Source organism: Folsomia candida, unplaced genomic scaffold, assembly GCF_002217175.1.
Source record: "Folsomia candida strain VU population unplaced genomic scaffold, ASM221717v1 Fcan01_Sc009, whole genome shotgun sequence".
Taxonomy (NCBI): Eukaryota; Metazoa; Arthropoda; class Collembola; order Entomobryomorpha; family Isotomidae; genus Folsomia; species Folsomia candida.
The window spans coordinates 717,896-743,386 of NW_019091201.1; the positions used below are offsets into that span (position 1 = coordinate 717,896).

At 39.8% G+C, this 25,491-nt stretch overlaps 3 protein-coding genes across 4 annotated transcripts; 2 read left to right on the forward strand and 1 right to left on the reverse strand.

Moving 5' to 3' along the window:
- Positions 1-24,179, forward strand: LOC110854073 (monocarboxylate transporter 12). 2 transcript variants are annotated; one of them, XM_035854791.1, is made up of 14 exons: positions 1-3,184; positions 3,479-3,538; positions 3,610-3,718; positions 14,092-14,277; positions 15,546-15,693; positions 15,766-15,843; positions 20,825-20,849; positions 20,916-20,954; positions 21,056-21,190; positions 21,529-21,687; positions 21,751-21,839; positions 21,902-22,038; positions 23,013-23,368; positions 23,433-24,179. In XM_035854791.1, the coding sequence occupies exons 1-14, from the start codon at positions 2,870-2,872 to the stop codon at positions 23,967-23,969; spliced, it is 2,373 nt and encodes a 790-aa protein (XP_035710684.1). In that variant the 5' UTR covers positions 1-2,869; the 3' UTR covers positions 23,970-24,179. The 2 variants fall into 2 exon arrangements, with proteins under 2 accessions (XP_035710684.1, XP_021958163.2); XM_022102471.2 differs by lacking the exons at positions 1-3,184; positions 3,479-3,538; positions 3,610-3,718 and adding exons at positions 7,628-11,082; positions 11,155-11,290.
- LOC118436519 lies at positions 16,062-17,167 on the reverse strand. The gene is made up of 3 exons (XM_035854795.1): positions 17,035-17,167; positions 16,700-16,936; positions 16,062-16,618 (listed from the first exon to the last, which is right to left on the reverse strand). The coding sequence occupies exons 2-3, from the start codon at positions 16,811-16,813 to the stop codon at positions 16,091-16,093; spliced, it is 642 nt and encodes a 213-aa protein (XP_035710688.1). The 5' UTR covers positions 16,814-16,936; positions 17,035-17,167; the 3' UTR covers positions 16,062-16,090.
- On the forward strand, positions 17,556-20,948 carry LOC118436517. The gene is made up of 8 exons (XM_035854793.1): positions 17,556-18,341; positions 18,429-18,509; positions 18,572-18,691; positions 18,780-19,040; positions 19,123-19,245; positions 19,311-19,373; positions 19,467-20,233; positions 20,328-20,948. Exons 1-8 carry the CDS (start codon positions 18,182-18,184, stop codon positions 20,565-20,567), a joined length of 1,815 nt encoding a protein of 604 aa, XP_035710686.1. The 5' UTR covers positions 17,556-18,181; the 3' UTR covers positions 20,568-20,948.
- Positions 24,180-25,491: the final 1,312 nt, after the last annotated feature.

Consider the following 25,491-nt stretch of genomic DNA (forward strand, 5'->3'; position numbering starts at 1 on the left):
AGCCTCTCCTCGTTATTATTTTAAAACAAACCTGCTGAACAGAAGAAGAAGTGATCACTTCTCGCCCAAGTCAATAAAACAGTAAGTGTGAGTTTATTACTGTGATGCAGCAAAGTTTTGGTAAGATTTAAGACGTGATAAGCAGTGAAGCTTGCATATATGTACCTTCATTAAAAATATCAGCAATATAAAATTGCCTATCGTTCATTGACCAATGCATTATCAGTCTAAATCAATCAGTGCCAACGAGAGAAGAAATTGGATCTGGGGCTTGTCCGCGATAAGTGACGAGAAGGTACTCGAATCGAAGCCATATTTCTTTAACCAATGCATATCATCAATTCAGAGGTACGCTAATTACGATGCGATACAGTACTGAATCTTCTTCCACGATATACCTACGAACTAATTAGAAGTGCGTCTTAATTGGTTTCAAGTCAGAATGAAAGTCTGTTAGCCAACTGTGAAAATACTTACTGTGAGTGAAGTGCAAAGCAATAGTGCGAAAATATAAGGGCAGTGTCTATACATTTCGTTTTAACAAAAATTTCTATGCTGTGTAAACGATTACTCTTTTCCTAAATATTTATATATGATTGGCCACATTAATTGATAGTATTTCTTCAAGTATAACTTCCTATATCGTTGGGGAATAAAGAATTCGTCGAGTTCTTGCAGGTGCCAATTATTGGCAATTGTTTTCCGTGCTACGCAATCAGGTCTTTTTGATTTGATGACTGACGAGGTGTAATTATCCTCTCATTTTGTGCTACTAACTTGGCTGCTAATAATACAACGGGCAATTGTACATAGAAGCAAGACTGAGAAAAAGACCTCGTGATATTTGAAACCAAGCTAATTGCATATCGGTGCATGTTACTTTGGAGCAGAGTGAGTGTTTTTCTTCGGTTTTAAGACCTTCTCATTCTCGCTACGCGATCTTTCTTCACTGTTTTCTGTCAATTAACTCCAACGAACCGAGAGTCAGGGAGGCAATGTGGAGAGAAAAGTGAAACGTGATAGGTGATCAGAAGTACAAATGTGAACTCATAATGGAACGGTTCACCGATTGTGGTGAAGACTGGCATATTTTTTGCAGTTTCAGTCTGCAAGTGAAACCTTTAAGGATAGGATAATTTATTGTTTCGGAAACTGTCCAGTCTGAAAAGTTTTTAGCAGGTAATCTGTTCTTAAACCTATATTTTGTACCGGCTACGTCGAAAAATTCGCAAAAGTTAAACTATTTACTTCCTACATATTTTTGCAAATTGCAATATTTTTGCAAATGTGTAAAACCAGCTTAAGAAAACTAATATTTTGTAAACGAAGAATTCATCACGCAACCCGATACTTAGAACTAGTCTACAATCAGAAGCATTTTTACCAGAGTTTAGCATATTGTAATAGATAAAATTACAAACAAGAACAGAACACGTTGACTTGAAATCGAACCGGAGTCCGGTTTAAATCTCGTTTTGACACGCAAAATTGTGGTTATCCTACAAAACGGGAGCAAGATCCGTCCAACCCCTTCATGGTTTTAGAGATATGAATTTTATTTGATTAAATATCTGTGGGCGAGAAGAAGATTCCGATCTGCAGGCAAATTCTGCAGAGTGGAACGAATAATTTAAAAAGAAGTGTATCAATCTTTGCGAAAACTTACCGCACATGGATTTGAGGTATGATCCAAGTGTGAAAGAAAATGCATTAAATGCTGATTAATCTTAATCCACGTCGGACAGTTACGACTATGCAAAAGTGAAAAGCTTTTGCGAATCTCATCGGTCACCTTGTTGGTGGTGTGGTGTCAGTGCCTTCGCGTCATTATTTTACAGATTAACGACATTCTGCGCAAATACGGATAAATATTTTGAACTGTTTACTCTCCAATTTCATCACCAACCTTCCTTTTTCATTTGATTTGGCACAATAATGGGAAAAGTAAATTGGAAAAGTCCATCTTATTATTTCTCTCCAAAAATCAGGCTGAATGGCGTAACAAATCAACCCTAACCAAAATCGTGTTTTTATTATTACATTACGATCCAAACTGTATTCCATTACATTCATTCCCAGACAATGTGAACCGACCGACACTGGTTGGTTAATAATGAATTTAAGGATATTTTATAAGAAATCGTGAATCAGATCTCATCCTTTGTCCCATCCATCCATCCCAAGAGAGTTATTTGGTTGGACGAGATGAGAATTCTTCTTCCCTGCACTCGCATCAATCTCATTCCTGCCTAAAACCAAAGAAAGTAGTCTCATCATCTCTCAGGCAAATTTCATTTATTATTTCGCCGTCGGTACGAACCAAGTTGTTGATGGACAGGAAGATTGAAACAATAATCAGATCTCCCGTCCGTCACCAGCCACAAATATTATACATCACCACATCCTACACGTTCCTCCGTCTCTCCATCATAATTTAATCAGTTGTTAGTTAGTTATTTTGTCCTCAACAAAACTGTCCTGCCCATGACGACGACGAGAGGGGATGATGCTGTCGGATGGATCGGACTTCATTAGTGGAAGGCATAAATATGCTCATCCATTTAATCTTAATCTCAACAACGCGTGTTGTTCTAGTCGTGGCTTGACTTCTCGTTCCCTCATCAAGCGGACAATAGTACGTCTCATTTCAACACTTGGATTCAGAATCAAACGGAATAATAAAGTGTGTGTAACAATAGTTTGTGGGTTTAAATTAAGTGCGATGATGCAAGATAGAACAATTTGCATGTTGTATATACGATGCAATTTTGTGCGTATTGTGAAGTGAATTTGTGGTCAAAATACTTATAAAGTGGAAAATTCTATGTAATCTAAATTTTAAATTGTACAATTAACTAAAAATCTCAAAATGGAAAGTGAGGAAGATAGCAGCGGCGTGATGGATGACGATGAGCTAGAGAGACTCCAGTTCATGGCGAAATATTACCTCCGATCAAAGTCTCTTCCCATGGTTTATTTTCCACAACAGTCTTATCATCAGTCTCACAATGCACCGGAGAATGCTGTTAGAAATCCTAACGGGTTACACGTTGTGAGAGAGGATTCGACAGAAAGTCAGGAATCTCGAGGAGGAAGAGATTCGGAATTTAACTCCATTGCGAAGAATGAGGAAGGAATGAAAATTGAGGTGGTCAATGGTGCAGGTGATTCTGTTTTGGCCAAGGTGAATATTTTTCGTGTTTAATTATTTTCTGAGTTAAATATTGCTTTGTTTTTGCGTAAATAATAATTAGAATTCAAGAACGTGACAAGCACGTCCGGTGAAAGTTTGACGTAACGAGAGTTTCGCGTGAAGTGGGTGATTTAGAAATTACAACATTTTACGACAGAGTGACGCAATATTTTGCTTTCCCTTTCACACTTTCCGCATGAAACTTATATATGTCATGAATATTTTAGTATTATGCAACCCAGGATAAATTATACTGTCATAACATTTTCTCACGTCTTCTTTCAGGAACTTCGGGCCTCCAAAAAGAGAGCAAATTTAAAGAGTCTGACCACGAACTATTATCCAGTAAGTTGCTGTTTTACATAAATAAAGTAACAAACAAATATAATACTGACAACATAATCCTCAAAATACAGGAGGGCGGCTGGGGTTGGATTATTACTTTCTGTGCAGTTTGTTGTCACGCTCTCACGTTTGGGTTTCAAATTTACTTGTCCAACGTGGTTCTCGCCCAGTTCAAACAAGGTAAGGCGATAAAATTGATGAGTTTGTTAATATTCCTTGAGCATGAACAGAACTTCTACGACGTAGTATTTAAGGGTGTTATTAAGTATTATGGTTATAAAAATTAACGTGGAATGAAGAGCACTCTTTTGACACGCTGTTGGTGACAATGTGAATTAAATGATGAAGTATCATTGTCTTACGTGTCACAAATAAGAGGGGATGATGAAGATGGTGATGTTGCTAAAACAATTGTCATTCATTAGTCGAGAGCAATTTAACCAATTGTAACGGTTCAAGTTGAATTGGTGGGTGGCGAGTTGGTTAAACGAATAGAATCCCAAATTGTGAGGGGCAAACGGAATAATGTAAATAAATGCAACTAAAATTGTAAAACGTAAAAGATTTTTGAAAATCTGTTGCGATTTCGGATTCAAAATGAGAAGGTTCAAATTCAAAAAGAATTAAAAACCTCATCAATCATAAAGAGCTGTTGTCCCACCCAACTCGATGGAGCTGGAATGTTGAAAAGTTGAAATGTTGCTCCTTGGCTTTGGCAGATCAGTGAATTAATTAACTGAATATGAGAGCAGCATGTGCATTCCCATGTCAAAGATGAAAAGAAAGAGGCAGGCCTTCTCTCTCTCGATTAATGTCGGGGTTGCATTCTTGTTCATGATTTGGGTTGTTTGCTGATCGATTAAGGTAATAGATTGACAGGGAAGAGGTTTTGTTGAGTGATCTGTACACAATTAGGGAATAAATAAAATGTGAAAGTCCTTTGGCATGATATGCGTTGTGTGTTTTGCATGATTTTCAGCGTGTCATTTTGGATTTCACTTTCCCCAAATTGCACAAGTATATAAATCAGTAAGAGTTTTTTTGCAAAATTTCTGCTTATTGAGACGATTTTATAATTTATTTGGACAAAAAAAATATCTAATCGAACATGGCGAATGAATCTGAATCCTCCGTTTGTGCCCTCTTTCGCGAGTTGCACCAGGCTTTAGAAGAAAAACAGGTTCGGTTTGGAAAAACCAGAGACAAAGGCATTCATTCGACTGCATCTTCTTGAGAATTTCAGATCTGCAGATGAACAAGAAGTCCTGCTGTAGTTTGTAGATGTATCTCTAGAGATCACTTCGGTGTTGTTCGCCAAATCAGAGTTAGCCAGCATTTTCAAAACTAGCGTCTCATCTCATACAATCTCAGAGACTGTAACAAATTACGTAAAGCTTGTTACATTTTCTCCTTGAAATTAATAGCTGTAAAATTTATTAGATGCATACATTTTCATACCCCTTCGATTTTTTTTGCAATTCTAGACTTATAAAGATTGTTACTATGAACGAAGTGTCTGTCAGGCTGCTTCACAATGCGCCTTGTTAGTTAGCCCATTTCCATCATCTATCCGTAACCCCAGTGGATTTTAGGCACCCCGTGAAGTATGGTGCGTGAATTATGGTTGGATATCATCATCTCATTAAACGAGAGCATTCACTTCATTGGCATTTTTATCAAACTTATTAATCAGTCAAAGCAGCGGACAAGAGTCACTTTGTTTTCAAGCTTCATAGCATTTTTCACACCCAGTTTGTTTTCATTTCATCTGCCAACACTGCTAACGAGCACACCACTCTTGTCGATATATATTTAACGAGAACTTTCTTCTACCATGGTGCGTATACACAGAACTTAAATGTATGAGCACACCTCACCGTTTCCGTAGATTTATTTCTAGCTTTTATCGATAGAATTGCATTTCTCACATTTCACACAAATCCTTTACATTTCTGAAACTTTACTCAAAAACTTCATTTTACTTCGCGATTATTCCTCCTCCGTTTTATCACCTCGTTTCACATTCCCCACTGGAATTTATAACAGTTGGGAGGAGGAAACTATACAATCTGTATCATAAAACCTTACGAAGTCACACTTGTCACAATACGCTTTTTCTTCACGGAGAAGGTGAGACAAAATATATGCCTCATAAATGTAAAACAGAACAGAAGCCTTATGTATAAGCAGGACCCGTCTCATACTATTTGACACTGCATAAATTACTCTTCAGGTCATTAAGTTTAGTGAAAATCGATAATATTTTTGTAAAACGTGATTGCAAATTCTAGACAAAATGCACCTGAGCATTTTAAAACCAGCAGAGCGAATAGGGGCGTCTGTTGGGTAAAAGGGCCGGACAGTTTGGTAGGTTGTTGCATATTTTATGGACGTTTGCTTAAATTTCGACACGCACCTCAAAAATGAATATGCACGTCTTATATATGTAAATAAGTACATGTTAATCCGTATATTAATATTCACCCCGCGGTTTAGGATGATGTACTAAATAACTACTTATTTGCGGGTTAGTTAGTTAGTTACGACGAGTATGTTCATTTGCAGCCTTAAATTACTGGGTATTCTGCAACCATTCATGACGGCGTTATTTATTTATATTTTAAGCGACAAAAAAATGAGTCTCATACTGCATACAAGAACTGCATTATTGGCTGTGCCTGTTTTTTTCTGTGTCTGAGTCAACAAACGGTTAACACCATTTTAAAATTAAATCTACTCTTGTTGCTCATCACAAGTCTGTCATAATGTGTTATGCATGCATGCCTGGCAATTATGAAAAGAAGCCGAAAATCAATAATTTTATGAATGGTCACATTTTTACGAGTTGCGCTTCTTTCCTCGTCGTAATAACTCATCTCCAATTTTAGTCCGAGGTTTGAAACTGTTATCCTTCAAATCTACTACGATGATTGCACATTCAAGTGATTTAACCTCATCAAATCACTTCAAGTCTGATGATTAGCGAGACACTTGATTTGAACCTGCTTATTCGTGCAGATAAATAAAACTAACTATACAACACTGCATCGGCCACCATGATAACTATGTGCAATTTGTATGATAACATCTCCGAAGAAACGGCTACCATGTACGACTTGCATCTTTAGAGTGGTAGCGATTAAGTCTGATTTATTTTCAAATTCTGACTTTTGAAAACACATGTAATAATCCAACAGAATGCAAATGATCTCATCTCATCACAAGTTTTGTGCAAATTGTTTTATCTTTTTCTCGTATCTTACAAGTGAGGAGACATGTGAGAACAAGAAACTTACAAACAGCGTCAAGTGCACATTTAATTAAATGTGATGTGGAGTACATATTTCCATTTTGGAAATTTCACTGATTGCAACGTTAGCCATAAAGTATTTACAACTTACCAAATAAATTTGCAACTGCTCACTCAAAAGTAATTTGCAACTACAAATTTATTACTAAACGGCTATCTGCAGACGAATCTTCACTTTTTGAAGTGCTGATGATCCCATTACCCTGAAATTAATGGTTGGTTGGTCGTATGGTCCAAGTTTGGTCAAATAAAAAAAATCTAAATACTTAAAAATCCCCAGTCAAGCTTTTCACCCTTGGATTTTATAGTTGACACAGTAATTAAGGTGACACTTGACGTGCCAAATCAGGAACAATAAAGCTGTCCATCTTAATACAAATTGCTATTTGTCGGTCGTTCCAACCCTTGAGTAAAATGTGCAATGAAGGAAAGTATCTACGTAAACTTGTAATAATGCAATGACAGAGTGGCGTTATTCATCTTCAGCGTTATGTAAGTTGGCATTATTCATGCTTTTTTATCCCGATGTGCTGCAATATGTTACGCATTGGCTTTGTTGGGTGGAGAGATTTGTTTGGCGTTTTTTTTACCAAAGAAGTCTTCCTCCACAGCGGTTGTTGGAGGGTTCGGTTGTTTGGTGGAGGATTGGATTGTGTTCATTTCCTTTGGGTTGAATCTGTGAATGAAGAAGAGCTAGACGGTTGCATGCACTCCCCAAAAGAAGCAGAAGTATTTGTAAGTGGTGGTGTGGCGTGGTTGATTCTTCTAACCGGGGATTATATACCAGGACGAACGAGGAAGCAGAGTTGTGTGCAAGTTAAAGTGACTTTCTCAGTCTCAGCACGTGGGTGAACATGTCATCATAACAGTCTCATCCTTCCCGTAGTAGATTATTGTATCTTGGACGCAATCCACGATTTCACTTATCCTCCTTCTTGGAAACTTGAGTGGTTTACGGTTTTTGGTGAAAGTGCGAAAGGGTGTAAAATCGTGGGTGTAAACATAAATAGATACACAAGGTGCATAGTAAAAATGTGGGAAAAAGTGTGCTAAACGTGACACAAATATTAGTGCTTGCAGAAATTTGGATATATTTTTAGCTAATTTTCTATCTGCATTGAATGGAGAAAGTTCGAAATTTGACGAGCCGGATAAAACTGCATTGTGAAATTAATCATAGTCTCGATCGACCCTGTGATCTCGAATTTATTTCATTGTGACAGATGTGTAATTTGGAACAGACACTGGCATGAGATACGTCGTAAAACAGACGACTCTTGCAATCAATGTCCCCAAAAACTTGTGCAACTGACACGCTGAAGAAAGTTGCCCAATGTCACCAACACTCTTGACAAAGTCTGTTTCTGTTTGCAAGTTGCAAATATTTTTCGACTTTTGCGTCATATTGAAGTAGAAGAGAAAGCATAGCTGAGCAACATCTCATCTCTTATTTTATACTGCGTCGTTGTCACCCCCAAGAAATTAGATCATCTCACAAGACCAGACCTTGGACAAGAAATTGCACAATAAACCGACATATGACGATAAAGAAAAGCCTATATACGATGTAGCAACAACCCCGAAGAAGAAAAAGTGTCCCGGTAAATAAATAATGAGAAAAGATAGAAAGAAGGGTGCAAAAAATGCTTTTGCCTCACACACATGACATGATTTCCGACTTTGCCCTAAAAATCGTGTGGTTTCAGGCAGAAAACAAAGCGACATTTCCTTCCTCGTCGTCACAAGGGATAAAATAAAACCTCTAGTTTTCTTTGTTGACTGACATTTCTATTCGACGACTTCTCGCTCATCAGTCCCTCATTATGTCATGAGTTTGCAGAAAAACTTTCACCCTGAGAGATCCTGAAAGAAGGAGAGAAAAAACTTTACAAACGTCGAAAACATTAACGTCCAGATTTTTGCACATGGTGCGCCCCGTCGCGATGTAATGAGTGTCGAGATAACGATGATGTGATGTGATCTGACTGTTCACTGATTTTGCACAATTTCCGACACGGCTTGGTGCTATATGGTGCTAACTACAGTAATGCGAACAAAGAATACATATTCGCCCAACTTTCAGTAGATTTGTTTCACCACGACTGACTGACGCCTGATCACTTGAAGAATAATATTACTTCTTTCTGTCTCATGTACATACATAAAACTGCCGAAGATGATGAAGAGCGGACTCGATTTGTTCGCTTGACTTGTCGGTTTTAAGTTTTATTCAGCTCAAAATGTTTGCATACTTTCAACTTCAACTTTTCCTGGCACTCGTCAAACTGCAAAGAAGAAGACAAAGCACTGTTTGTTGTCATTTTCATTTGAGAACTGAACTTTTTTTATGTGTAAATAAGCAAAACCCAAAAAGTGCATTTACATTAATCCTGCATGAATGAACATTGATTGAGAAACAAAGATTTTCAGAAGGTATTATTTTTTAGAGCGAAAGTAAGTAAACCTTTAAAAAAGTAGATTTTTGATCCACGACAAGATTATTTCGTGGTGTCGTCACATTGAGAAAGGAAAAACAGTCCTACATATTTATTCGACGACGCTTGACTCCAGAACTCTGTCAACAGTTCCTCCAACCAAGTGTAGAAAGCAATGAGTTGGTGTTATGTCAGTTTCAATTGCTGTTTGTTAGTGATGGTATTATGGTGACACCGTGTCATCCCGTGCTCTTGCTGTCATCATGTAAAAGAAGAAAAAAGTGTTAGAATTGATGATGACGACGAGGTTGGAATCATTTTGGTGGCAAGAGTCTCGGAATGCAAAATAAGAGAAAAACTTTGACATTATGCAACCAGAAGAAACTCTTCGTAATGATTGAAGTCTCAAGTTTTACTCTGAGAAAAAGTTTTTCCGAAGCATTATTTTCATGCTAGTGCCCCTTCAAATTAAAGGATGCTGATATGTGCCAGAGATCCTTTACATACTGCTGCTCATTTCTTGACAAAGTCAACATTTTATCCACGGGGTGCTTCGCTCTGTTCAATCAACTATTTTACGTCCTTATCCGTCGTAATGTAACTTGGTAGGTGGATGGATGTAGTATGATGATGCAGCTTATTATAAAGATGAGACTGGGTCTACCCATTACTTAAAAGTGTGGAGAATGGATTCAGCAACAACGGTGTCAAGCGTCACCCCATCAATAATGGCACAAGGGAATACTCCCTCAGATGAAGACAAGCTTATTTTCACCACCACCAGTAGCAGTGGTACTTTACCAGTCGCCATAGGTGGTGGTTGCACTAGTTCAGGTCCTCCCGCTGCTGCTACTGCTGGGCAGACAAGTAAAAGGTTTCAAAAGTTCCATCTCTATAAACCATTTGGTCACAGGAGGCGTCTCAGTGAGAAATTGAGACTTCATGGAAATCTTGGAGGCGGAGGAACAAACGCGAATCAACCACCAAAAGTAGTAGCAATTGGTGCACAATCATCATCTATTTCGAAACGGGGTAGGATTCAGTCCAACAAAATCAAGCCATTCAACGCGTCAACGATTGACGAAGAAGGAGAAAGTTGTTCAGATTTTGGGAGCTTGTCAGTAGATCAAAAGGATTCCGGGGTGGATCCTGGATATCAAGAGGAGCACGTAATTGTTCCAATTTCACCAAGGAAAAAAGAAGTCAATTTTGGACCTGACAAAAATAAATGTTCTAAAACTAGCAGTTCTTCTACCCACTACGTTTTGGAGGTGGACGAGGATCTCATAAGTGCCGGATTTCCGAGTGATCTGCCAAGTGGGTTGATTGACATAGAAGGGAACTTTATTGGTGAATTTGACTTCCGGTTCGAAGATGACTATGAGGACGACGACTTTGACTCGTTCTACTGTGATGATGATTTTGACAGTGGTATTGTTGCTAAAAAGGGTGAAAAATCTGGTAAAAAGACTAAAAATAGTGGTAGTAAAAGTAACAATTCAACAACTAATAAGATTGAGAGTGCTCGAGATTCTGTAATTTCCCCCAAAAACAATAACAGCAACATGGCCGAGCATCAAGGTCTTCTCAACAATTATTGCACATCGAACTCACAATCGAGCAATACAAATCCTTGTCAGGGGTCCGAAAGTGGTCCAAATTCTCCAGAAATTTTAAAGTCGCCAACGAGAACATTCGTCGCAAGGAGACGGTCTCGCAGTCCTCATGCCCCTCTTGATCGACACTACAGCTCCGGAGCTACCTCCAACCCAACCACACTAGCCCAGCATTATTACCCGGTCTATTTCCGTTCTAAAATAATACTTGATAAGTAAAAGCATGATAACCCAGTATGATAACTGTATGTACAGGAAGCAGGATGGGGTTGGGTGGTTTTGGTCACTGCCACTTCATGCCATACCCTTCTTTGTGGGATGCAACTCTCCTTTGGAATTTTAATGACACCCATTTTTAACAAGTTTGGGGAGGAGTTGGCCCTTCCTTCAGGTATTTGGAGGCGAAGAATTTTTTCCTAAATTGAAAATCTCCATGTGTGTCTGTTTAAATTCCTTATGATCACACCCCAACGAAATTTGCAACGCAGAACGCAGAATTCAAATCAATTAATGTAATTGGACAATTTGTCACTCTTTTGAGAGCTGAAATAATTTAGAAATGTTAGGAATTTGACAACTGATCGTGCCTTGCGTAATTGTTGCTCGATTGAAACGGTATAAATAATGTGCGTGTTGGGCACACTTAAATCACAATTTGGCAGCTCATTACTTACACAGCTTCTCCTTGAACAAAAATGTATTCTTGGGAAGAGTGAACTTTTGTCCAGAGTCGCAAATCTGAAAATGTTCCTTAGTTCTCGGTCTGATCATTGAACTCGTAAAAATATTGATGACAGCTTTAACCAAATGATTAGACCATAAAATACCTTATAAAGAGTGCTCAATAATATATTTCAATCCAGTCGATAACATCTTTACAAGAAGGCGAAGGTTCGAAGCAGATGAGATTTTTGCATTCCCAAAAGCAAACTAGGTACAAACTACATAAACTGCAAAGTAAAAGTGGATCGCTATCGCAAGATGCTTCTAGTCGAGTAAATTATGGCTCATAAATTCATAAAGTCAACGTCCAAAGACTTTTACTGCGTATTCACGCAGCAGAAACAAAATCCTGAACCCTGCGAATCATCATCGATTATATCATTCAATTTTGCATTTGATCGATTTTTCTACCTACTTGGTAAAAGCCAGGCCTACTTATTTAAGGGTGTGGATTAAAAATGCTCACTTTACGAATGCAATAATTGGTCATGACTGATAACTTGTATGTAAACAAACGGATTTTGAGAAAAAAAATCCTAATAAACATTCGACATCAAGTCCAGATTGGGAGTGAGATTTTAATGAAGAAATGTAAAAACCCTCTCAATTGTGCTCCACCTGAATAAATTTCATTTTCCATCAAACGCCGACATTTCCTCTCCCACGATATCTCCAAAGTACGTAGAAAATGGACTCGTTTTAAGACCCACAAAAAATAGTCGAATGCAATTTTTCTGCATATAACGATCTGTTGTTAAAAAGAATATAAATGGATAGTAAATACTTAAATCCCGTTGTTTGCATGCATTTGTCGGTGAAAATCTCCTTTTAATTTTCGAAATCAGATAGATTTGGAACTGGTTAAGTAAATTAGTAAATGCAATGATGATAATCAACCATGGCATAAAATTCAAGTCCATACTCGAACAAATATGTAAATACTGCACTTACAGAGTATTGCTTTTGGAGGACGTATGCATGCATGTTAGTGCCGACCGTCTAATCAAATATCTACGATTTGGAAACCGGTTTCCAACATTAAAGATAGATTTTAGATGTAACGGCTTCAAATTTCGTTTACGATGACATCAATCATTTCCTGGACATGCATGGATTCAAATCAACGATTGATTCGCTGAACGTTGTTTGATCTCTCTCTCTCTCTCATGAGAACTTCTTCTTTTAAACTGGATTTGAAATTTGGGACAGTTTTTTGTAAGACTAGTCACGGAATGTTTTTATGAAAAAAAACTGTGTTGGCAGGCAACATGCAATTGATGCAATGATGAGAGTGCATTCATGGGAAGTGATATGAATATTTGAGTGCAGAGTGCAATAACTAATGGGATTGCATTAAGTTTAATGTTATTGAGGATACATAATTTCTCTGGAATGTTGGGATTGCTCGTAATCAGGACGTTCACGCTAAGCCAGACAGATTTTAAGCCAGACGCATAAAAAAATATGTACATAGAGCAACACATGCACATAAACATTCCTTCATCATTTTGTAAATTGATTAATACATTTTTCAAAATTTGTGTCGGACGATAGTCAAACAAACCTTTTTGGAAATCAATTAATCGTTCTTCACCACTTGCGGTCGGTAGCTACTGAGGAAACTACTTTAGGATTGAGATGATGGTGAGATGACGATCAGAGAAATTGGTCGGTCGGTCGGGTACCCACTCAAGACCCAAGTCAGGTCACTATGAGCAATTTGTTTTCAATAAAGCATGTCATCTGCCACATTCAGTTATGCATTTCAAATCTCTCACAAGACCAACCGACAGACAAAACCTACCGCACGTACAATTTATCATCGCATGAATTTAGGTACATATTATCCAACCCTTTAATATTTGATGATGCCAAACAAAACTGAAACGATGGCCAAAGAGTTGTCAATTCAATATGCATTAGCGTTACCAATACGTAAACCCTTGTGACTTTTGGCCCTAGGTTTCTTTGTCTTGTTTAGTTATCAAGCATGTAAAAGTAAATGTTTGACATGACAAGCAGAACAAATGTTTAAAGACAAAAGGCTGTCCAGCTTTACACATTTCGTTTGTCAAGTAAGAGCTTTTTAATGCGATACGTATGTACAAGGAGGGTCGTCGTGATGTGATTTAAATCGTATGAGATTAAATGCGGCTGCTGCTGCAGCTTAGTTATTTTTGGCATAGTACTTATACTTCACTACAAGCTTTTACATATTATTATTGTTGTTCAACATGGAATAATGAATGCAAAAGAAAACAATGGAAATTTAAATGTGAGTAAATTCGGACGTGTGAAAATCTTGGATTTCCTGTGGTGCTTGTCATCTGTGAGAAGCTTGTTGCTCGTCAGAATTATTTTAGGTGATGGAAGGAACAGTGAGAGGAGTGATTCTTATTTGGATGAGCTAAAACGTTTCGTCGTGATGATAAATGATTTAAAATTTATGCATATTTTCTCATCTTGCAGGGTTTTTGGGAGCATTATCTCTTGGAATCTCACTCTTACTTTCACCTGTTTGGGTCTCAATATGCAAAAGAAAAAGTACACGTCTCTCTGCAGTTTTTGGAGGATTGGTGGCATCACTGGGATGTCTCTTTACCTCGTTTGCGTCTCAATTTCATCAACTTTTCTTCAGTTATGGAGCATTTATTGGTAAGCAAATTTTTGTTTGAGGAATTAAGTCCTTGAAGATTTATTATCTTATATCGCTTCGAATATCGGTCGTTGTTATCAATTTTTCGTACACATGTCATACATACAATAAAGATAATAAATGTGTGTAACCAACTGTCCACCGTAATCCATCTCAGCGAGATTTGTTTAGCTTTTTCCCCGAGAGAAGAAGCCAAATCTGCAAAATGTACATAAACCGTCCTCCAGACGACTCCTGCCAAAACTTGAGGACGACATTCCCACCGAGAAAACCACAAACTGCTTGTAGCCAGTATGTATCCCATGCAACCTTTGAAACTCTAAATCCTCACCACATTCCAACCACTCCCAAAACCTTGGAATTCGTCCGAGTTGGATTTAAAAACGGTTGGAATCCTTTAAGGTCCCAGTTAAATCCATGCAATCCCTAAGAATCAAGTTTTTAAGGCGCAAAATCCTGATAGGCCTGATAAATCGGCATTTAAAACCGGGGAAATCCGTGGGAATTGGACACAGAGCCGTCTGAATCCTTTGGACTTTACCTTTAAAGCTTCAAAACCTTCATATCTCTCTGGATCATGACCTAACACCGTCCAATCCCCCGATTATGCCACAAAGCCCGATAAATTATCACCCAGATTTCTATTAGATTTCATATGTAATACCCAAAAGCCCTCCCACCCATATCGCTCAGAGATGAGAAGAGTAGTTGCATATGCTCCTCGTCCATTCCTCTTACATCCTTTTATCCCGTCATATACATGAAGCGACACTGCTTCCCACCTACAAGTTTACGTACGTACGTAGTATCCCTGTCGGGCGGCCACATATGCACCGAGAGACGTGGATATGAATGAAATAAAATGAGAGGAGGGTAGATGGACGGATGGATGAATGGGAGCCTAGTGTTATGCTATAGTTTTACTGTTACTGCCAAACTAAGCAAGCCATTTTCCTTCTGGGCCGCACCGCTTTCACGCTAATACGTTCCCAAATATTTGGATCTGTGTTACTTACTACTCCAGATTTAGATAAGGAATGCAAGCCTAAGCCCCGCCGGGTATTGGAGCCGCACACATGTCTGAAATATGTACAATGATCCATTCAGATATGGATCTGAATGCGTGCAACAACTGGTGCTTTCTCTTATTGCTACCTTTCTAAAGGAGAAACGTGATATGCATTTCGTACTGAATCGTCCCGATGGAATCAGGAATTTACTTGTGAAGATTATGAAAATATGTAACAAAATTCCTATGTTTTTGCAGGAGTCGGCGTTGGTTTAACCAGGGACGCGTCGACCTTAATGGTTGGGCAGTATTTTAAGCGGAAACGGGACATGGTGGAAATCGTGGTTGTTTCTGGGGCCGGTCTGGGAATAATTATCCAGTCGGTCGCGATACATGCTGCCATAACGTATGTCGAGTTTGAGTCTGGTTTTTATGCTTTTGTGTGAAACTAGGTAAATATGTACGATTTGTAATACAGCTCGTTAGGATGGAGGCTTGGGCTTCAAGCAATTACAGGATCTCTCTTAGTCACCTTCTTCCTGGGAACGTGTTACCGGTAAGTATGACTAATGGCATTTTGTAATAAAACAAGGCAGGTGGAAGAATGGAGTATGACATGACATTTGTGCACGAGTGACTGATTGTACAGCGTTGCTAAGAAGTTCGACACCAGAGTTCGAGTGGAGAGAAAGTGGTTTGTTGTGCGACGACGAAGATTCGTCTCGTGAATAACTTGCGTGTGCTAGATTGAGTTTATTTTTTGTAGTCGAAATTTATTAGCTAATTGTGAGATGACACAATATTCATTCAAAAATATTTTCAAAATGATAATCTTTGACACTCTCAACGCTACACAATTCACTCATCCCACCACGATGCATATCCTTGCGGCGACAGTTGCAATGCGCCTTACTTTGTCGTGTCCACATCTGCGCCCTCTTTCGCTTCTGTTCAGACCGAACCCTTTTCTTCTCCCCCTCTGGCAGACCCACTAAATTAGCCCTCTCCTCCCTCATTTGCTCCAACTCTGGGCAACTGAACGTGGTCACGCCAGCCTTCTTCAAGGCCGTCATCTCCTTCCAGGCCATCAGGGTGAGTCGGGCGTCCTGAACCGAGGAATGTGCGTCCTCCTGGACATTTCGATGGAGGAAGTGCCACGCCAAGTCGGCTAGCCCTATTGAGCCCAATCGGTCACGGAAAAAATCCTGCACGTCTTCCGTGCGGAATGGAGTCTCTTCCCCCTCCTGATACTCCAACGCCATCAGGTCACCCACTGTTGCCGCCCCCACCAGTGTCTTCCCCGAAAAATACTTCGTTAAGTAGTAACGTACCTAGAAGAAACAATAATAATTAGTTAGTTGTGCCGGTGGGTCATGTGGAAATATGAACCCCGGAGCACAAAAACAACGTACCATTTCCATTGGAATTCCCATCGCAGATTTCGCAGCAGACACCCCGGTGTGGAAGTTCTTTATGGTGCCTGGACGGTGAAGGACAAAGCAATGGAAGACGATCCTTCCGCTCATGTCGACAATTGATAAGTCTCCAGCTGGCTTAAACTTCACCGTCTCGAATGGTGTAACTTTCTCCAGGTCGAAGAAGAAGGTGTGACATTTAGCAATCTTATCATGCCGAATAATCTCACCACACTGCAACACAGACAAAAATAATCTCATTATCATTACAAATTATTATCCTCCATCCCCACCACAACATTTCAACAAAAAAGGTTATTATAACCACTTACGTGGTTGGCGGAGACTTGGCCCCTGGGTCCAAAAGCGGAGGAGGAAACACTCCCACCGGGGTTCGCATTTCCATGCGACCCACTGGGAAGTATTTCTTCCACCTTTGCTGCCTCCTTTGCCCCCCACTACCGCCTTCCCAGCCAGTTTCTCAGCTACGGGAAGTCGTTTTTTGATTCCCTGGATGGTGGAAGAAATTGAGATAACGTGTGCCGGTTTCAGTTTCTTCTTCTCCTCCCCCTTCTTAACAAGCCGTTGCAGCAGGTCAAAATAGTCGTGAGACTCCATGCTTAGCGCCTCGTTCACGACACGGAGAGTCAGAACGTGCCTCTGCAAAAAAAAATTATTATTATTGTGACCGGTGGGTGGGGTGGAAATCTCAACCCCAGTGTCACTACTCCACCTCCAACAAACTCACCTCTACAACATCGATGCGTCCTTCTCCTCCTTTAGCCATGATATTTGTGAGTGGGGGTGGTGGTTATTATTATTATTATTCAGGGGACAAGGAAGTTTGGCCGCGATTATAAACGTGGTGGAATTATGATGTGATGATGTGGTTGAATTTGGTGGATGGGACTGGTGTTGGTTTGGGAGATGCGTGTGGATGGCGCTGCCTGCTTCCAACTCGCACTACAACCAGCAAACCGGATGAGTCCATCAACAACACCACCGACAAGTGTTTGTTCAAACTCTGCACCGGGGTATATATTTCCATATATCCCACCGGCAGAGCAATACAGTTATATTTGGAACGTTTGTGTGGATGTACCATTTCGTGCTGTCTACTAAAGAAACGTCGTATTATTTCTCACGAGTCGTCTTCTCGTCACCACATCAGCCGGAACTTTTTTCCAAGACACCTAACTAATTATTTGTTGCGAATTTAATTGTTTGCAACCCGTGAAATCAACTTTTACTAGTTCGTAAGGTAAGAGAGTAACTTTCGTCATGTTTTGACCGGTGGGTGACCTGGTAAGGTCAACCCCGGAGTCATTTATAGTGGAGGAGAAGGAGGACGGAAAAAGTTGGTTGCACCGGGGTTTATATTACTATATAACCCACCGGCAACGAATAATTTTATCTTACATGAATTTATTTTTCTTCTTCTCTTAGACATCTCTCTTCCGAAGGTCATCTTGACAAAAAATGTTGTCGTGTAAATTTGGATGTGGAACGAAGAGGGAGACGATGTCCAGCCTGGCAATCCACGAACGACAGTGTCGACTAAATACGTCTCCGCCATCATCTGCAACGTCCATCCCCTCTCCTAGGGTCGAAATTAGTCAAGTTAACTCGACGAAATATGGTAAGAGAATTATGGTAAGAGAATTAGAGAGGCAACACGATTTTGGCATATTTAATTATTAACTTGTGCTTTATTTTACTTTAATAGTCGACACGAGCGGATATGTAGCTAAATCTGCTACCACAGTTGACATCAAGAGACCGAAAACCGAAACAGTTACGCGTCGAGGTTAGTACTCGCGAACTATAATTAATTGGTACTGACTAATTTTGTCCTTACTCCTTTATTAGCAATATATGATGTCAGTTCCGACTCCGATGAGGATTTTGCCGATGGTGGGATGAAAGGTCAGCAGCAACGGGCAAAGTGGTTCACTCCACAGAAGAACCGGAGGGAGGATGAAAATACAGGTGAGAATGGAATAAATTTTAATACACTGGGGTTGACTTTTCTAAGCCACCCACCGGTATTAACAATTTTGTTTTTTTCTTATTGTAGGGAAACGTGTTTCCAAGTCCGAAGAGACTAGAGAACGTGGATCATCCGGTGGGCCGCATGGCAATGTGAACCCCGGCGGTAATGGTGGTGGCGACAATTATGCTGTCACTCCGAACAAGATGAAAATTAAAGGTGAAATTAAATACCTGTCTGCTGGAAGATTATGTAACGTAATATGTACTTACTATTGTTTTATAGCTTTGGGTGACTGCACTCTTCGGGCAGTTAACACTTCTGGAGCTATGTGTCAAGTTATCTCAGGTGAGAATTACATCAGCCCTCACCGGGGTTAATCTTTCCAGATTACCCACCTGGAGATGTATAATGTGTGTTGTTGTTACAGGTGGTGATGCAGGAGGAGGAGCAGCAGAGGTGCGGTTCTCACCCGGTGGGTCAAGTGGAAACTTGAACCCCAGTGGTGGTGGTGATAAGTCTGCCGTCTCTTCAAGGAAAATAAAGATTCGAGGTGAGACATTAACATAACTTTCCTGCTGTTTACATTTAGCTTGACATATTTATTATTTTTTGTAGTTCTTTCTGACTCTCCGGTCCGTGCTGCGACTACTTCTCGAGGTGTGAGCAAACTCTCATCAGGTGAGACAGATGTTGTTAGTTGCACCGGGGTTGATCTTACTAGACCACCCACCGGCAACATATTGTCTAATGAATGTTGTTCTTCCTCCTTAGGTCGAAGTGACATTGGTGGTGAGGGAACGAAGTCACCAAGTGGAGGAACAGGTCTTCGAGAAGTGAGTCGTGCCGAGTTGGAGGATATCAACGTTTCTCATCAGCAAGTTCTGATGGACATTGATAAGTTGGAAGAAGAGATCTCGTTGGATGAAATGACCGATATGTTAAAAGATGCGGGGAGTGATGTTATTCCTAGGAATATCGTGTGGAGGACGTGTGGGAAGAACGAATCACCAAGGAAAGGGAGAAGTCATTATGTCCATAACGTAGGGCCACGATTAGACAGACCACATCTGAACCATTATGTTCATCTTCCCACTCGACTTTTTCTCACCCGTAAACAGTTGTTATCTGGTGGCAACAGAATTTACGATGATGCTCGAACCCCAGAACAAAAGTCACGTCAGAATCATACGCATATGATCCGATATTACAACAACCGGGACGAAATTCGCCAGCAAGAAGACGAGATGTCTAAGCACATCCTGTATTTTTACATCTGCATTGCTAAGGAACTGGTTGAGGGAAAATCAACAGGGGAGGTATGGAGGATGCTTGGAAGTATGACATCTTCTAAACTCAACCGTAGTATTTATATTGGGGAACACAAAACGCATGGGCCCATTCAAGCCCGTCGGTCACATTCCAATGAAGAAAACTCTGCTGTTCGTCAATGTCACTCAAAAGGATTCCGCATCTTTGAGGGATTAGCCCAATGCATGGATTCTATAGACGATATTAAGCATTATGAGTCTTATTACATCGTAAGTGCTCTCCTCCCACTTATGGATTTAATAATTATGACACCGGGGTTGGATTTACTAACTCACCCACCGGTCATTTGTTTGAACTTTGCAGTTTGCACTACAACGACAAGCTAAGAAAGAAAAAGGGTTAAGCATGCTGAACAGAGAGTATGGAATAATCATCGCACCCGATTTTATGTTAAAGGCGTTCAACTTTATTGACACCGGAGGTTCAATCTTAACATTTTCAGATGACACAACACAACCGAATAATTTCTACTCTGGATTTGTTTGCAAGAAGTGTGATTTTATAGATAGGACCCACTGGTTTGATAATACCGATACTGTTTAGATTGAAAGAATAAAGTTTTTTGAATATCGTCTCCGTTACCTGCGGTAGCACTATAATAAAATTTGTCTTAGTTAATAGTTTTTACTTTTAGTTTTTTAGTTTAGTTATTGAAGTTTAGAAGAAAAAGTTTAGTTAATTAAGTTAAGTAAAAAATAAATCCACATCACTGCACCACAAATGACAAAGCCTAATATCCTAGCCTTAGGATACAACTTTGAACATAATAAATTATAACTTTTAATTCCCTTTAAATTCAGATCTGCCTCCCTGTACCACCCACAGGTTAGTTGTAGAACAAAGCTCAAAGCGTAATAGTAACGCTTTAAAAACGATTCCATGTTTGTATAGCGGCGTGCCATCGTGCATTTAAAGCAGACCAAGCGTAAAGTAAGCCCTTGTTTAATCAAGTTTAAAGTGAAAAGTGCTCTTATTGGTTCGGATTATGAAAGATTTGGCCGAAACGAATCTAAATGCTTTCTCTTGTTCAGGTGAAAGAGAAGGAGAAACGAGAGGAAAAACCTCCATTTATCGATTGTTCATGTCTGAGGAGTAAAACCCTCCAGATTTTACTCTTGTCCAGTGCTTTCGTCTCTTTTGGACTCTACAACCCAATCTTTTCTCTGGTAAGAACCAAGAAGTGAGGTTGGTTGGTTGGACGGATGTAGAAAAGAGAGTTGAAGTGTGGCCAACAACTATCTCCGCTTTCACTCCTTGCTTTCCACTAACTCTCACTTTAGAATCTGCAAGGGACAGTTATGACTCATCTTGTTCGTATTTATGGTATGCTTCTTCTTCTTCTCGGATAACGTAGATTTTTGCACCATTTTTGGTGCTAAGCCTTCCAGGCTTTTGTATAAATGACTCTATGCGGCTGGCTTTCTCCACTAACCTTCACACATATTATGAATTTGGACATGTCCTTAAAAGGTTTTTTTACATGGTGTCCTTCTGACTTTTGCAGGCTGTTGAATGTAGTAGAAAAGGCCTTGAGGGGAGTTGTTCTCTAGTCTTGCTCCATGTTTACGTTGGGGCCGCGTGGATCCTTGGGTGTCTCTTTTTTGGACTACTAATTATTCAAAAGAGCCCAGATTGTCGCGTTTCGAAACAGTATTTAACTCAGGTAACAAATTAAAATGCAATAATTTTATATAAAGAAAATTTATTAGCTATGTTCTGTCTTTAGGTTGCAAGTGTTATTTGCGGAATCTCAATATTGACCTTGACTTCGGTCAAGGGGAATAACGGAATGGTGATCTTTTCTTGGGTGTATGGGTAAGAAGATGAGATGAACATTGCTCATTTGGTGTCACTTTTACGACAAATTTTATTTACAGGTTCGCACTTGGAGGTTACAACTATGCCTTAAAAGTCTACACGTACGAGAGGGTCAGAGCTCGACATTTTCCAAGAGCGTGGTCATTCGTTCAGTCAGTTCAAGCTATTCCACTGCTTATTGGAGTCCCACTTACGGGTGAGTTAGCCTGGATTATGGGCGAATTGTTCAAAGGTTTTTATAATGAGGGATGACATTTATGCTAAAAAATAAATATCACGCATTGATTTAGAGCAATGTGTGGTAATTACATATGTATGTAAAATAATAGGAAGGAATGCTACGAGAAAACCTAATCCAATAGGGTAATTTAACCTCACAAGGTGCCCATATATCTCACGAATGTGTCACTTCTGGAATTTACTTTCCTTTAATTTCCTATCCTTTGAAAAACAAGAGTCACTCGAAAATTATCCGGAAATTCTTAACCCCGCAAAAAAATAATCGTCTCTCGCAGATTTTAAATATCTAAATCATTTCCTCTCAAGTCATTTCCATTATCGTCAGAAAAAAGAAAATTGAACTCAACACGCTGACTTACGCACTCTCATATTTCACAAATAAATGGCTGTCAACACTTTTTCTATCGTGTCAAAATGTTTGTGAACTTGGCTCACCAACATTAAACCAACAACACACACACGTTGCGTACAATAAATATTATTGCGTTTGTGGTTTGGTTGAACGCATCTCTATTTTTGAACTTTTTCGTACTTAACAGAACCATTAGCTTTTATGTCAATTTGACACGCACACGAATCAAATGCGGAAGTTAGGTAGTCTGCATGTGTGTAATAATCGCCGTGATAAATTATAGGATCGAGCCATTTCACCACTTTCTGCCTCAATTAATTCACTCGCATGTGACTCCTTGCATTTCATTCATAATAAACTGAAAAGCCACCAGGGTTGACATTTACGGCAACCATAACGGCTCGTACTCTGCACGTGGGCGAAAAGTGTTAATAAATTGCTGATAAAAAAGAGCACACTTTTGGCACCACCAACCGGTGCGTAAGATTGTTTGGGTTTCACTACATGCACCACTGCTGGGTGACAGTAATGAGGGCTTGAGAAATTAATATTTTATTTGTGATGGGAATTTTTTGCAGGGGAAATCAACCAAGCGATGGGATGGAGGTATGGGTATCTGCTTTCAGCCATTTCCATCTTCATTGGCGCAGCGTGTCTTTTTCTGACGGATGTGCGGAGAAGAAAAATGTCCAGGAGGAAGGCCAATAGTCAAAATAGTTCAATGAAAACGTGCGAAACGACGGATGGGACGCAATCTCCTAAATCGAAAAGACTGTCATTCTCGTTACCAGCCGTGGACCAACCACAACCTCTGGCGAAACAGCATGATTCCGATGATGAAGACGGTCCCGGTGGGGAAGTGGATCCGAATTCGGGAATGATGAAGGAACTCACTTGCATTTCGGAGGAAGGACTTGCAGACATGGATTTTCAAGTAGGACACATTTTTGAAAAGCAATAAATACAGTTTAATGATTTATTAACACGTTATTTTTTAGGGAATTTACTTTGACGAATGGGCCGATTATTTTGGAGAATGTATAACTTCGTGTAACAAAGTGGAAAACTGTCTGAATTCGGAATACGATCCGGACTATGCAGTTTTAGTGGAACGGAGGGCGAGACGGTGGTCCGCAGCTAGACAAAATGCCAACCCGTCTGCGGGTACAAGCTCGTTACATCATCCCGTCGGGGGAATGAAGGGGGGCAAAGCAAAATCCTCAGTGCTCGGAGTTCCTGGCCTAAATCCAAAGTTATTCCAATTAAATTTGGGACAACGGTATCAAAAACAAGGTTGTTCTCCATCCTGTCTAACGAGGCAGAGTCAGATAGCGTCGGCCTCTTCGTCCACGGAAAATCAACCAAGTGCCACAGCAGCCGCGGCCGTGGGGGTGGTTCGAGCAGTCCCGTTTCTTCGAAGTCATATCAGTCAAGTAGAGAAAGATGGACGGGGTGGTGTAAACCGCAGAAATAATCAAGTTAAAGCTGACGGGCAGAACTGTAGTTTTGAGGCTATCGATGAGGACTCGGTGTAATAATTAAGTATTTATTAATACTGAATGTTTCCGAAGAATTTACAAAATGCGACTGTTTTTTTATATTTAAAAGTGAGATTATTTATTATTAAATTATTAAATATTATGCATAAATATGTACTCTACTCATCTTAGTTTAGTACCCATAATATTTTTCACAAAGTCTTGTCTGCATTTGTGCATCTTTTATTGATTCGCTAAAAACTTGTAGAGCTCTGCATGCAAAAACTGTAGATAAATCGCGTCCCCCAAAATAGACATCCTGTTCCTTTTCTTGTTCAGATCCATTTTTTAGATTAATCTTAAATAAAGAATCTGCCACCCACCCGCCGTCCGAGTCGTTCTGAAGTGCTTCCAATTTGCAACATTCTGCCTCCAATTTTCGTCTCATCCAAATCCCATCCGGACCCAGAAGACCCAGACAATCCGCCGACAATATTCGCATCGCAAGACTTATCGGTCCGCCAGACGGAGAGGTTCCAACTCGTCGTTCTAACAAGGAAATCAAGGGCTCGGCGAATCGATTTCTTGCCTCGTTCGAAATACTTGTACATCTTGACAACGCGTAGAGAAACGTGTCAGGTGAATGGTGAAGTTCAAAGGGGAGTATGAAATCATTATCATGCTCATCTGCATTGAGTGATTTTAAGAGATTTTCTACTGTTTGTAGCAAAAACTGTTGTGTACTTTCTACATTTTCCGTGTAATTTAGACTTACACCAACACCATCACTACTACCGTTAACATCCTCACTGATATCTTCCGTAAGAACGTAGTAAAGATAGAGAACATTTGCACACGTGACGGCATCAATGGTTTCACTTCCGTTAAGAAATGTCCGAATTACGCCGGGGTGGAGATCATCTTTCGAAAAATCTCCAACGTTCGAGAGCAGCAATTCCGTCACGCTTGCGGTCGGTTTGATGTCCAGGATGCCTTCTCGGAGCAGGACGGATAATGCCAACGCTGTTGTGTTACAGTCGTCGGTTATGCAATCAGCTTTATTATCATTTTCCATTACGACTCCTTCTTCTTCCTGGTCACACTTTACGTTGGTGGTGTCACTCAAACTTGAATCAGCACGATCCATGTCGAATTCACTTGAGCTACAACCGGAAGAACTGGTGGCACTATTTGGCCGAGGGGAGGACGAGGATAATAATAGATCCAGATTTTGATTAGGTTTGAAAATCCCGAAGGTTGAAACTCCAGTGTCTGGAAGGATAAAGTTGATCAAGGATTTGATCACTTTTGGGGACAAGCGTGACGATTCGTCCTCAGACTCGGTGGGGTCCACATCTCCTAAAATGTCCAGGGCCAAAATTGACGTGTACTGTTCTACCAAATGGGATGTTGGAGTTGCTGATGTTTCAGAATTAAGGAGAGAATCAAATGATTCTTTGTTGTCAGTAGAACTTTGCATCTCTGAAAGTAACACTGGATGACTTTGGAGTCCATTTCCAGACAAGGCTAAAATCCTCTCACTCAAAAATGCAATTCCTTTCTCAATTTTCCTGGTAAA

Bases quoted from the DNA above. Each gene is read 5' to 3' on its own strand.
- LOC110854073 (XM_022102471.2), top strand. From the start codon at position 9,970: ATGGATTCAGCAACAACGGTGTCAAGCGTCACCCCATCAATAATGGCA. The intron at 14,278-15,545 runs GTAAGCAAATTT...ATGTTTTTGCAG, and splicing joins CAGTTATGGAGCATTTATTG to GAGTCGGCGTTGGTTTAACC. The intron at 22,039-23,012 runs GTGAGTTAGCCT...AATTTTTTGCAG, and splicing joins TATTGGAGTCCCACTTACGG to GGGAAATCAACCAAGCGATG.
- LOC118436519 (XM_035854795.1), bottom strand. From the start codon at position 16,813: ATGAGCGGAAGGATCGTCTTCCATTGCTTTGTCCTTCACCGTCCAGGC. The intron at 16,619-16,699 runs GTACGTTGTTTT...TGTTTCTTCTAG, and splicing joins TGGGAATTCCAATGGAAATG to GTACGTTACTACTTAACGAA.
- LOC118436517 (XM_035854793.1), top strand. From the start codon at position 18,182: ATGTTGTCGTGTAAATTTGGATGTGGAACGAAGAGGGAGACGATGTCC. The intron at 19,374-19,466 runs GTGAGACAGATG...CTTCCTCCTTAG, and splicing joins TGTGAGCAAACTCTCATCAG to GTCGAAGTGACATTGGTGGT. The intron at 20,234-20,327 runs GTAAGTGCTCTC...TGAACTTTGCAG, and splicing joins ATTATGAGTCTTATTACATC to TTTGCACTACAACGACAAGC.